At 47.8% G+C, this 12,482-nt stretch overlaps 1 protein-coding gene across 1 annotated transcript; it reads left to right on the top strand.

The window, feature by feature from the left end:
• The first annotated feature begins 2,490 nt into the window (after nt 1-2,490).
• Nucleotides 2,491-11,123, top strand: LOC132025514 (histone H3.3A). The gene is made up of 4 exons (XM_059412898.1): nt 2,491-2,594; nt 4,148-4,298; nt 5,525-5,678; nt 10,469-11,123. The coding sequence occupies exons 2-4, from the start codon at nt 4,171-4,173 to the stop codon at nt 10,595-10,597; spliced, it is 411 nt and encodes a 136-aa protein (XP_059268881.1). The 5' UTR covers nt 2,491-2,594; nt 4,148-4,170; the 3' UTR covers nt 10,598-11,123.
• Nucleotides 11,124-12,482: the final 1,359 nt, after the last annotated feature.

Raw genomic sequence — 12,482 nt, 5'->3', positions numbered from 1 at the left:
CAAAGCTAGGTGATGGGTGGATAGGGGTTCATTACACTATTCTTTCTACTTTTGTTGTATCTTTAACAACTTCCAGAGCCCTGACTGTTACTGATTGCCTGGAGGGGAGGGAGAGCAAATTAGAAAAGGCCCCAAAATGGGGTGTGGCATGCGGTGGGGTGATGGTGCTAAAAAACCCTAGGAGGAAATAGACAAACCCAGGGAAACAGACAAGGCCACCACAGTCCTAGACTTCAAGTTCTTTGGGGGAAGAGACAGGCAGTAAACATGTAAATAAATATGATCATTTAAATCAAGGTGTTGGAGAAATAGTGATAGGAGGGTGTGCACGGGAATGGCAATGGAGTAGCCAAAAACAGCCGCTCAGCTCCAGCATCTGACTGCCTCAGGAGCCAAGCAGATATTAATAGTGGTGCTTTTAAAATCCTTCCCATTCTTTTTTTTTTTTTAAACTTTTACTTATAAACAAGTCTAAATTAGTGGCTATAAGCATTCTATTCTAGGGAAAGTGTTTTAACTTAAAAGCTTTTGCTCCCTTCCTCCACCCACCCCCCACACTTTTTTAACTCTACATTTTGAGACTGTGAGTAGTCCAAGAGTTTTAGAAGTAGAGCCAGTTCTGGATTGAGCCTAGCGCTCCTTAAGCATCCCGTTTTGGCCCTGACAGCCCTCCTCTCCGGGATACAGCTTTCTGTCACTGTTGGGGCTCCAGAGGACTTCCTTCTTGTCCCTCCTCCAAGTGCCACTTCCCTGTGCAAGGCAAAGCATAAGCCCCATGAGGACAGGACTGTTGTGTTGTTCACTGTTACAATCCCAGCACCCAGAATTGTGTCTATCACACAGCTGTCACTCAGTAAATATTCTCTCAGTGAGAAGATTTCCTGAATCCAGCAGGTAAGTACCAGACACCCACGCAGATGCTTACGGATTCTATCCTACAATGAGAATGAACTTGTGACCTGTCTTCACAGGGATAAATAATACTTCCATTTTATAGATGGACAGCCGAGTTGGTTCAGATAATCCAAGGGCAGAACTATTTCACCGACAATAGTGTTTCCCTTCCTTAGAAATGTTTCAAGCCAAGAAACAGAAACTATGTAAAAATCTAGCACACAGAGAACATTACCGATGTCACTTTACATTTCTTGAAAATATAATGAATTTAATGGATGTAGAACAGCTTTCCTGAATAAACCCAACAACAAATATTTTGGTTTCTTGAAAACAAAACAAAGCAAAACAACGGAGGGAAATTAAACTCTCTTGATCCAAATGGCAGGAACTCTTCCTCGCGGACCGCTCAGCTAGGCTTCTTTGCATGCGAGCTTTCCGGAGAGGCTTGCCTGCCGGCGTTCTGCACGACAACCCCGAACACTTAACACTAACTAATATGGACACGGAGGCCTGGAGTTTTCTGCAGCTCCCTTAAGTGACCTTGGACGGCTCTCTTTCCGCCCCGACACCCGAGGGCCCCACCCGTCTCAGGCCCCCGTTCGCGAGCGAGATGCACCCAGCAGCGAGCGCCATTCGCCGTGCGCGGGTTGGCCGCGGGGCTCGCTCCCTGGAAGGCCGCGCATGGCTGCGGGACCGTCCGGGGCCGGCCCAGGTTCCCAAGTACAGGGCACGCACCGTGGGGGCGACGGGAGCCCCGAGCGCGAGAACGGAACACGGCTCAAGGTTGCTGGCCCCAGACCGCATCCCCGCCCCGCCGCCGGGCGCCCGGGGACTTCGCGGGGACCGCGGCCACCAGCTCGCCCGCTCTGGCGGTTCCGGCGCACGGCGCGGCGGAGGCCCAGGCGGCAGGCGACGGCCGAGCATTGTTGTCAGGCTCGCCGAGCACAGCCATCTTGCGTCAGGCGTCCGGCCCCGCGCCGCCACCTGCGGGGAAAGTTGCGCGCGAGCTGGCGGGCCGGGCCAGCTCCGGAACCCCTGCGGGCTGCGTCCCCGGGGGGCGCCCCCGGCCTCCGCCCCGTCGCCGCTCGGGGCGCCCCCTCCCCCACCTCTACCCTCCCCCGCCGCCGCCCGCAGGCCGGGCGTTCACCGGCCGCGCCCGGGCCGCCGCCCCTCCCCCACCGCCCCTGGGCGCCCCGACCCCGGGCTCCGGGCGCGGGATGACGTGGGCGCGCGGGGGGGGGGGGGGCCGGCGGGGGGCATTGTGGGGGGTGGGGAAGACCGGCCGGGCGCGGGAGCGGGGCCGGCGGCGCGCGGGCAGCCGAGCGAGCGGCCGGCAGTCGAGGCGAGAGCAGGCGGCCCTCCGGCACGTCTTTTGTGTTTGTACACACTCGGCGCGAGGCGGCCGGGGGGAGGGAGCGGGCGGCGCGCGGGGGAGGGGCGAGCGCGCGCCAGCGAACGGGCGCGCGGGGGGAGGGGCGGAGGCGGGGCGCAAGCGGGGGGCGGGGGCGGGGCCGAGCCTTCCCTCCATTGTGTGTGATTGGCTGGCGCGCGGCGCGGGGGCGGGGCGGCGTGTGTTGGGGGCTAGCCTCGGTGTCAGCCATCTTTCAATTGTGTTCGCAGCCGCCGCCGCGCCGCCGTCGCTCGCCAACGCCAGCGCCGCCTCTCGCTCGCCGAGCTCCAGCCGAAGGAGAAGGGGGGTAAGTTTTCCCGGCCGCCCGCCTTCCCGGGACCGAGCCCCGCTCGCCGCCCGCCACGGGGCCGAACCCCGGCGCTGCGGGGACGGCCCCGCGGCCCCTCCGGGCTCGGCCCGCAAACTTTTTGGCCCCGAAACGTCGGTGAGGAGCGAGTTTCCCTCGGCCCGAGGCGGCGGCGGCGGCGGCTCTCCCCCGTCTCTCGCCGCCTCAGCCCAACAGCAGCCGCCGCCGCGGCGCCGAGCCGCTCGCCCTCCTCCCCGCGCCCCGGGCTCCCCTTTCTTCGGCGAAATCCCGCAAGCCGCCCCTTCCCGGGACCCCAAACCCTCACCACGACCCGCGCGGGCCCCTTAACTGCCACCCCCGGGTCCCGGGCCGCGGTTTTCGGGCGGGAAAAGGCTGGAAATCGCCGCCGCTTCCCACCCCGGGGTAACTCGCTTTTCGCTGCCTCCCCACAGTTGTTGCTGAGCTTCACCATCTTGTCTCTCTTCTCTGGTCACCGACCATATTTTTCTCCCCCGTTTCTCTCTTCCCCGTTTCACGGCCGGGGGAGCGTTTTTCGCCAAGGGACATTTTTCTCGCCTTTTTTGGAGAAGCGGAAACTTGATGCATTTGAAATGCAAAAAAACTTTTGCATTTTGGAGGGCGGCACGTGGCAGGGGATCGGGGCATTTTGGAGCGTTTCGGTGTGTGGGGCGTTCGGGGAGGCGGCGGGTCGGCGGTGCGATTGTTTGCATTTGGCTCGGGTCTGGGAGCCGGGCCGGGGGCCGGGCCCGAAAGTTTCCGCGGGCCGAGCGGCCCAGCCGGGGGCCCGAGCGCTGCTGCCAGCCCCGCTACGGGCACTCGGGGGACGTCGCCGCGGAGCCCCCGCGGGCCGGACGCGGGGACCGGGCTTTGTGGACGGTCGTCCGTGGGCGCTCTCGGCCCTGTCGGCCCTCGAGAGCTGTAGAGACGCGACCCTGGGGCTGTTGGCCGGTATTTGCGGAGATCTGCGCGCTGCCGGGCGCACTGGGGGGGCAGCCGCGGGGGGGGGGCGCGGGGGGGCTAAAAGCCCCCCTTTTCAAAAAACTGAAATTTGACTCGACCTTTCTGTGGTTTGTGGCTTCGTTTTGACTTGTTCGGGGATCGGATGTTTACAGACATTCCTAATTTCTGCTTTAATTAAAGAAATTGAAGCAGAGGCTGTGAGGGATCTTTTTGTTTTGCCGTTTGTCGCTCAGATTTGGCATTTTGAGAGATGACTGGCGTTAATGCTAACAATCGTCTAGTACTAGTTTTGTTTCGAGAAGTCCTATTTGGGTGGTAGACGTAATCAGCACCCTTTCGAATTATATAACATTACGGACATTGTTTTTGTGGGGGGGGGGTTGTTCGTTTTTTTTTGGTTGGTTGGTTGATTTTTTGTTTTTTGGGTTTTTGTTTGGTTTTTTTTTTTTTTTTTTTTTTTTGGTTTGGTTTTTTTTTTGTTTTTTTTGGGGGGGGGGGCGGTGATGGTAATGGCAGGAGAACTTGGACGTTTGGTAGCTGCATACATGATGTTTGTTTTTTAATGCTGGTAGGTAAGTAAGGAGGTTTCTGTACCATGGCTCGTACAAAGCAAACTGCCCGCAAATCGACCGGGGGTAAAGCTCCAAGGAAGCAACTGGCTACAAAAGCCGCTCGCAAGAGTGCGCCCTCTACCGGAGGGGTGAAGAAACCTCATCGTTACAGGTACTTTAAAAAAAAAAAAGGAACTAGTGGGACAAAGTCTGTCCAAGGAAGCAGTGTTTATATAATAGACGCAAAAGATGTAGGATGAGCAGGATTTTTGCTTCAGGGAATCCCGTGTCTTTCCTATTTTGAAAATATTCTAATCCTTGAAAAATATATACATATAAAATTTAGTGTTGGGTTTTATTGGAACGTTTCATTTTGAAACTGCCCAGAGGAAACTTACTGAATCACTAATAAAGTTTATGGGGTAGAGTAACATTTTCTTTAGTTTCTTATGTTAATAATATATATTTTTTATAGAGTAAAGTATTTTTAAAATACATTTCTCTATTTCTGTAGACATTGTCCCTTTTGGTATAATGACACATTTTAATACTAACTTATTTCACCAGTAACCAAGATGGGGCATGTCTTGTTTGAGTAAAGTTGTCACCCCTCATTTAGTTGAATTGGTTTATTTCCTTCTGCTAGCACAGTGGGTTTTGAACTACCCCGAGCAGTGTTGTTAAGGGCATCTGCCATTAGAGGGCAGAAGTTGTCCATAGTTAGCCTCTGCAAATGATTTTATAGTTATTCCAAAATAAAAGCTCATTCGATGGAAGAAAGTAAGTCAGACTTGAGGTACATTTTTTGTCGACAGTTACTTAGTAAAAGAACAAAACGTCTTCATGTGAAGATGTACTGCACAGCTGTGAATGTTCAAATGGAGTCATTCCTGAGGGATGAGCAGTAGTCAAACGTACTCTGGGGAATCAAACTTAAATAGACAAGTATTTTAAATGAGGCTCATTGTGTGGCGTTGGTAGGTCTTTTAGAAGAGTCGAGGGTGTAGGTGGGAGGAATTCTGTACCAAGTTGAGAAGAGTCTGAACTGGGACTTTTTATTAGTGTCCTAACACCCTCCCAAGTAATAACAGAAGTTACTGCCACGTCTGTGTTATAGACGAAGTTGATGAACGGGACTTGAATAAACTCCCTGCCAAGACTCCACTTTAATACCATGCTTTTTGCTTTAAAGGTATTGTCATTACTCTTAAAGGCTTGAAGAGTTACATCACCGATTGATCAGTGAGATTTTACACAGAAACTAAAGAACAAAAAATGGGTGGTTTATTTTTTGGAAAATGACTGCATTTCTTTAAAGCTAACCACTTATCCTTTTAGGTTTTTTATATAGTTGGTAACTATTTCTTTAACGTGGGTTTTTTATTGTTTTGTTTGAAGGCCTGGTACTGTGGCACTCCGTGAAATTAGACGTTATCAGAAGTCCACTGAACTTCTGATCCGCAAACTTCCTTTCCAGCGTCTGGTGCGAGAAATTGCTCAGGACTTCAAAACAGACCTGCGCTTCCAGAGTGCAGCTATTGGTGCTTTGCAGGTAAAATGGCGGGTGGGAAAGGTGCTTTAGAGGTGGTTGCCCTGCTGGGTACCGAGAACATTTCTGAATCTTCATATGTGCTGATGGAATTCTGTCGTCACAAGCCTGTAAGATGGATGATACCTTCACATCACCCTTGAGATGTCAGAAAAGTTACGTTGCTCAAGGTCATATACAGACCTTGAACACAGAAATGTCATTTGAACCTACTTGGGTCACAGAGTCCTAATTTGAGCCCATTTGATGCCACAGCCTAGTGTGCATGCCTATATACCATTTTAAAATTTTAAACGTTGCCTCGAGAACAATGCTGAAAGTGGAAAATAACTCTGTTCGTCTGTGGGTGCTTCAGGACATTCTGAAGACGTCGGACTAGAGGTCTGTGCTTTGATCAGCCTTAAAGAGTGACCACTGCAAAAGGGTGGAGAATGAATGTCTTACTGGCTCTGAAGAAGCAGGTGCAAGCAGAGACCACAGAGTGTCTGGGCAGGGGAGCAGGTCGGACTAAAGAATCAAGGATTGAGGTAGAAGCAGCACCGGGTAGTTAGGACTAGATGGCTGATTGTAAGAAAAGGTGTGCTTCAAGATGACACTGTGCCTGTTAAGGGACAGGGATTTCAGGACTTGTAGTTAGCTAGAGAGGATTACGGATTTCCACTTCAATGGGAAGCTGTTGAGTTTAATATTAGCACCAGGGGATCAGAACTCTGAGAAATACAGAGTTTTAGAGGTGGTTATATATCTGAAATACTTGTGTTTTGTGCCAAGATTAAAACGTGAAATGCCCACAAGGAAGATACTTGATTAGGCGTAAGGGTGTAATTAAATCAGTTGGGAAAGTGTAACCTATTTTATAGTGTTTGGCCTTCTTTAGATGAGTGAACCTCAAAGTGTGGTAAGACTGCCACCTCCAGCAGAGCATGGGGTTGGGGGTGGTTAAAAATGCCAATTGCTAGGCCCCACAGACGTGGATCAGAAGCTCTGGTGGGGAGGGTCCACCATCTACGTGGACTCCATTGGAGGATTTTCAAGGCTGCTGTTGCTGGGCCGAGGTTTTGCTTTATATGTGAGGAAGATTCGATAGGTGGATTCTCTACCGAAAGGCAATTGGTTGAGCTGTTTCTATGGTTAGTCTGGGCTTCATTTGATTGGTGGATTCCAGGAGTGAGCATCCATTAGATTCTCAATGAATGGAAATTACTGACATTTCAAACTACTAAAACCTTCCAGTGTTGTGACTTAAAACTATTTTCTTTTTCTGTTTTTATATTCTGATTATCTTAAGGTCTCATGGATTACTACAATTGCAAATTATTTTTTAGCCACTCTGTTTTTAACTAGAGACATCACTGAGCGTGACAAGTATTTGATAAAGAGTTGCTAGTCCTGTTTTCTAGTTAGCGGGGGTCCACTTCAAGAACATGTTATCCTTGGGAGTCCCACATGTCTGAGTTTACCTGTCAGTGGTGGTGCCTGGTAAATTGAAATGACTAAACAATCTGGGTAGAAGACTATGTCTTTTTAATTCATGTGTAAACTTCCATTATCCCTGGACTAAGGGGTGTGGTTGTGTTGGTTTTAAGCAAAATGTTTGCCTCTGGTACTCTTATCAGTTAGGTCTTTACTGGAAAGAGGAACTTTTTAGTTTTTTGTGCATGTGTTTATTATACATACACTTCAGGTTTTTGGGGGGGGTTGTTTGTTTGTTTGTTTGTTTTTAATATCTTATTTATTTGTGAGAGAGCGATCGAGCACAGGCAGGCGGAGTGGCGGCAGAGGCAGAGGGAGAAGCAGGCTCCCCACCCAGCAAGGAGCCCGATGTGGGACTCGATCCCAAGACGCTGGGATCATGACCTGAGCCGAAGGCAGCTGTTTAACCAACTGAGCCACCCAGGCGTCCCACACTTCAGGTTTCTTAAAGACATGGAGATGAAGAATTTGCTAATGGAAATAAAGTAATAGAAGAGAGTGGTGAAAACAAAATGCCAGAGGTTTGTGTTTCTGGCTTCAGAATCACACAGTTGACAACTTGCCTGACAAAGCTAAATGAGAGGGGCAGTGGTGCAGGCGCAGGGTGGGGGAATCAGTCTGCCTCTGCCGCAAGATACTCAGGAGTTGATGGACTTAAAGTTCAACTTTTGCCTTTAACGTCTGAGAGTTCGGACTAAGGTATCCTTGTGTTAGAAATACAGATCTCGGTGTTTTGAAATGGTGGAGGAACCTTGACTTTACTCAGGATGCTGTAAATGAGCCTTTCCTTGCAGTGTGAGATGTTTTTTCTTTTGCTATTATCCGAAAATGGTGTTTGTTGGGCTGTAAATTTACAGGGCGGTCTTTAATTCCCATTACAGCCTTAATGTTTAGGAGACCTTAGGGCCTGTGTGACAGAATTGGAAGTAAGGTCATGGTCCAGTCCCCTGTCAGTATGCAGTACTTGGCCCAGAGCTGAGCAGACACAGGCCTGTAAGACCAGCAGTAGCCAGGTTCTAAGACTGCGGTGGGAGCCCCAGGCTGCTGTGGGCCTCATTGGACTAGTAGCAGGGCATCTAGATCCTAGCACTCTGCAGTGCTCTCAGAATCGCAGGGCCTATTGCTGACATGTCCATGTAGTGCCTCATAGTGCTACATTTGCAAGAGCATTCCAGATGCGGGTCATCGTGCAGTGATACTGGGGGGAACAGACTTAAACTGGTATCTTTCCTGAGGAACATCATTCTGGTATCTGACGTGCGTTGTGAACCTGTTAGAGCAGTCAATAGGATGCTGTGTTTTCCAGACTTTGTACTTGTTTCTTAAAACATCCGAAGAACGAATCCCCAGATGAGGTCTTTGGCTGTTAACACATTCTTTGGAATGTTTACATTACATAAAGGTTGCAAACTTAATTAGGGTTGGATTTTTTAAAATAAGTATTTGTTGACCATCATGAGATTGTTAAGTAACTTACATTAAAAGATGGCTGGTGGGGGCACCTGGGTGGCTAAGTGGGTTAAAGGCTCTGCCTTTGGCAGCATGGCTTTCTGCTCAGCAGGGAGCCTGCTTCCCTTCCTCTCTCTGCCTACTTGTGATATTCTCTCTCTCTCTGTGTGTGTGTGTCAAATAAATAAATAAGCTTTTTTTTAAAAAAAAAAAAAAAAAAAAGGTGGCTGGTATACGAGGCCCAGGAGTACTAAGGAATTAGGAGTTCATGACTACCCTCACGGAAGTCTTGAGCTAGGCTTTAATGGGTAAATAAGATTTGAACTCCTTAACGAATTGCAGTAGAAAAACACGTAGAGGTGGTAAAATTTGGATCAAACATTTTTATAGAAGAAAGGCATAACAGCAAAAAAGCAAATCTCAGGAGTTTTGTTGCAAAATCAGATGTTTGTGAAAAGCCAGTCTGGCCGTTTCCATCTACATAGCTTGTGTATTGTGTAGCACAGGAGGCCTCAATTGCTCAAGTAGTTGGTGTGTGCTGTTGTAGTTTATCATGGCCTCAAGATGCCACAATGGAAAATTCTTATTAGGACAAAAATCAGAACTATAAAAACCTGTTTTTTCCTGAGTATCTTTTTTTTTTTTTTTTTTCTTCTTCAAGATTTTATTTGTTTGTTTGACAGAGATCACAAGTAGGCAGAGAGAGAGGAAGGGAAGCAGGCTCTCCCTGCTGAGCAGAGAGCACAATGTGGGGCTCGATCTCAGGACCCTGGGATCATGACCTGAGCGGAAGGCAGAGGGTTTAACCCACTGAGCTGCTACCCAGACACACACCCCTTTTCCTGAGAATCTTGAACAGAGAAATAACTTCCTATGGAGGAGGAGACAGGGCCAAATAAGCTCATTTCGTGCTCGGTGTCCACTAGCACCGCAGGGTTGATGCCCAGGGTTGGTGACAACAGGCCTTGTTCCAGAATGAGTAAGCAGATATTACAGCCTCAGCTGAAGGACGCTTCCCCGTCCACACAGCTGGAAGGTAGACAAACAGTTAAGAGTTAATTACAGGTAGAAGCTCCTCTTTTTCTCTTCCCATGCCAAATGTCTGGGAATAGTTCCTATGGCACGCACCCGGTGAGCACTGGTAGAGATAAGAGAGTGCCTTTGAGGAATCCTTAAGTGTACTGGGAAAAACTAGAGGGTCAAGATTGGGGTGCACAGAGGAAGGTACACCTGGGAGGGGGCACATCTAGGCCAAATATGTCAAAGTCTGCCAGCGAGACACAGATATAGTATGTTCTGGGACCCATAGTCCTCGTGGGATCAAACTCTGAGGTATAAAAGGGGAAAGGTAGATGGAGACCATGTATGGGAGCCAGTGGTCAGCTGTAATGGATTATTGGCAAGGCAGGGGTCAGGTGGATACTGGAGTGTGGCTGGGGTTCAGAATAAGGAGGGCACTGGTGAAGAGGAAGGACTATTACTTTGGATTGGATACAGGATTTCCTTTATCACTGAAAGGACAAGGAGAGGATCTTTATGTTTAAATGGGATTTCTTGGGTTAAGTTGGATCTCCTTAAGACCTTTCAGTTTATAGAAATCACATGTTAAACATTAGAAAAGTCTAAACTTTCTTAGTAATCAAATCATTTGACTTCGGTGTAGTTGGATAAAGATTTCTAAACTTGAGCTTTTCTCCATTCATCAACATCGGGACAGAGCTGCAAGACTGTTTACATGGAAGCATCAGTAACACGGGCCACGTCACCTGAAGAAGGTTTTCAGAGGGTTCAGAGACCTCATCATTTTAACTGATGCAGACACATCTTAACTGTTGGTCTAACGGTGTTAATTTCTTCTCGTTCCTTCGCAGGAGGCAAGTGAGGCCTATCTGGTGGGCCTCTTTGAAGACACCAACCTGTGTGCTATCCATGCCAAACGTGTCACAATTATGCCAAAAGACATCCAGCTAGCGCGCCGCATACGTGGAGAACGTGCTTAAGAATCCACATGATGGAAAACATTTCATTCTTTAAAAAAAAAAAAAAAAAAAATTCTCTTCTTCCTGTTATTGGTAGTTCTGAATGTTAGATATTTTTTTTCCATGGGGTCAAAAGGTACCTAAGTATATGATTGCAAGTGGAAAACTAGGGGACAGAAATCAGGTATTGGCAGTTTTTCCATTTTCATTTGTGTGTGAATTTTTAATATAAATGCGGGGACATATAAAGCATTAATGCAAGTCAAAATGTTTCAGTGAACACGTTTCAGCAGTTCAACTTTATAACAATTATAAATAAACCTGTTAAATTTTTCTGGACAATGCCAGCATTTGGATTTTTTTAAAACAAGTAAATTTCTTATTGACGGCAACTAAATGGTGTTTGTAGCATTTTTATCATACAGTAGATCCATCCATTCGCTATACTTTTCTAACTGAGTTGTCCTACATGCAAGTACATGTTTTTAATGTTGTCTGTCTTCTGTGCTGTTCCTGTAAGTTTGCTATTAAAATACATTAAACTATACCTGCTTTTGGTCTTTATTATCCACCTTGGCCGTAGAGTTAAGCCACTTGAAATTTCCATATTAAAAGTCAGTTTAGTATCATCAGGTGTTTCGTCACCTTCTGTCTGAGACAAGGCTGTTGACGAGATGCGGAAAGAAGTTTTGCGTGGGAAGGGACCCGGAGCTCCTGGCTTTCCTCCTGATTGAAAATCGGCAGAGACCCGGGGCCCCTGGCTGGCTCAGTTGGAAGAGCATGGCACTCTTGATCTTGGGGTCATGAGTTCAAGCCCCACGCTGGATGCAGAGAACACTTAGAAGTAAGAGCTTAGAAAAATAAAATTTGCAGAGTAAATCTGTTTGTGAAAACCAGATCTCAACTCTTTCGGTATGTTCTTTCCTAAACCAATAATTCCCGAAACTAGCCGGCCAACAGAAGTATCCTGTGGAAATAGTCCAATCTAAGTAACTAGTGAAGGTACATTTATAAACATGACTATACTATTAAACTTTGAATGTTCAATGGCAGTTTAAATGCAAATGTAACAATAAGTTTTAAACTCAAAAATTAGTGCATTGGGGATGTGGCTCTTCGAAGATGCTGTGTATTAACCCGGAAGTTACTGATCAAGCAGCAGCAGTTCACTCTGAGTACCGTCTCGTTTAGCATTGGACTGGTAAGTGTGAAATGTGGGTAATAAGCCTTTCAGAGCCTGTAACATCCCTTAATGGACTGACATTAGTTGTAACGTTTGAGTGCATGAAGCCGCTCTAGAAACCAAGTCGAATTAGGTAATCAATGGGCAGAGAACTCCCAGTCAATAGGGTAGAACATCGAGCTGCTCATCCTGCTCCTGGGCTCTTTTTTAACAGTAACTGCATTTTTATATTCATCAAAAATCTATGAGAGCATTAGAAAATTCGTTCTAGAGGCGGTTTCTAACTCCTTGACGGGATTGTAGTTTTTAGTGCAATCCTTTGTGTAAACTTCAGGCAGGAGCTGGTATGACTTCGGGGTACTGGCCAGAGTGCTCATTGCAGTACAAAGTACAAAAAGGGTTTTGTTTTTTTAAGTAAGTGTGAACCCTCAAGTCCAAGACCAAGAGTCATGTGCTCCACTGAGCCAGCCAGTTTGCACCCCAAAAGCCAGTTTTCCATGAATTTCCCCAATTCAGGCTTTGCAGTGCAAAGGGACAGATGATAGGGCCCATTTATGAAAACCTCACTAGGGAAAGCGGGTGTCTCCAATAGGGTAGAAGTTAGCTGCTAGTAACTTTACAATTGGGGGATGCCATCCTTTGACTTAAGCTCACTTAGAATCTGTACTAAATTTTGCTCTAAAACTCTGAACTAAAAAACCTGTTACATATTTGTGTTTCCCC

The sequence above is a fragment of the Mustela nigripes genome, chromosome 10, assembly GCF_022355385.1.
Source record: "Mustela nigripes isolate SB6536 chromosome 10, MUSNIG.SB6536, whole genome shotgun sequence".
Lineage (NCBI taxonomy): Eukaryota > Metazoa > Chordata > Mammalia > Carnivora > Mustelidae > Mustela > Mustela nigripes.
Note: the sequence above shows the minus strand (reverse complement) of the source record. Positions and strands in the feature narration are given on the sequence as shown.

What these genes read in the sequence shown, in the direction of transcription:
- LOC132025514 (XM_059412898.1), top strand. Translation starts at nt 4,171, where the DNA reads ATGGCTCGTACAAAGCAAACTGCCCGCAAATCGACCGGGGGTAAAGCT. An exon ending in AAGAAACCTCATCGTTACAG is followed by an intron (nt 4,299 to 5,524) that starts GTACTTTAAAAA and finishes TTTTGTTTGAAG; the next exon opens with GCCTGGTACTGTGGCACTCC. An exon ending in CAGCTATTGGTGCTTTGCAG is followed by an intron (nt 5,679 to 10,468) that starts GTAAAATGGCGG and finishes GTTCCTTCGCAG; the next exon opens with GAGGCAAGTGAGGCCTATCT.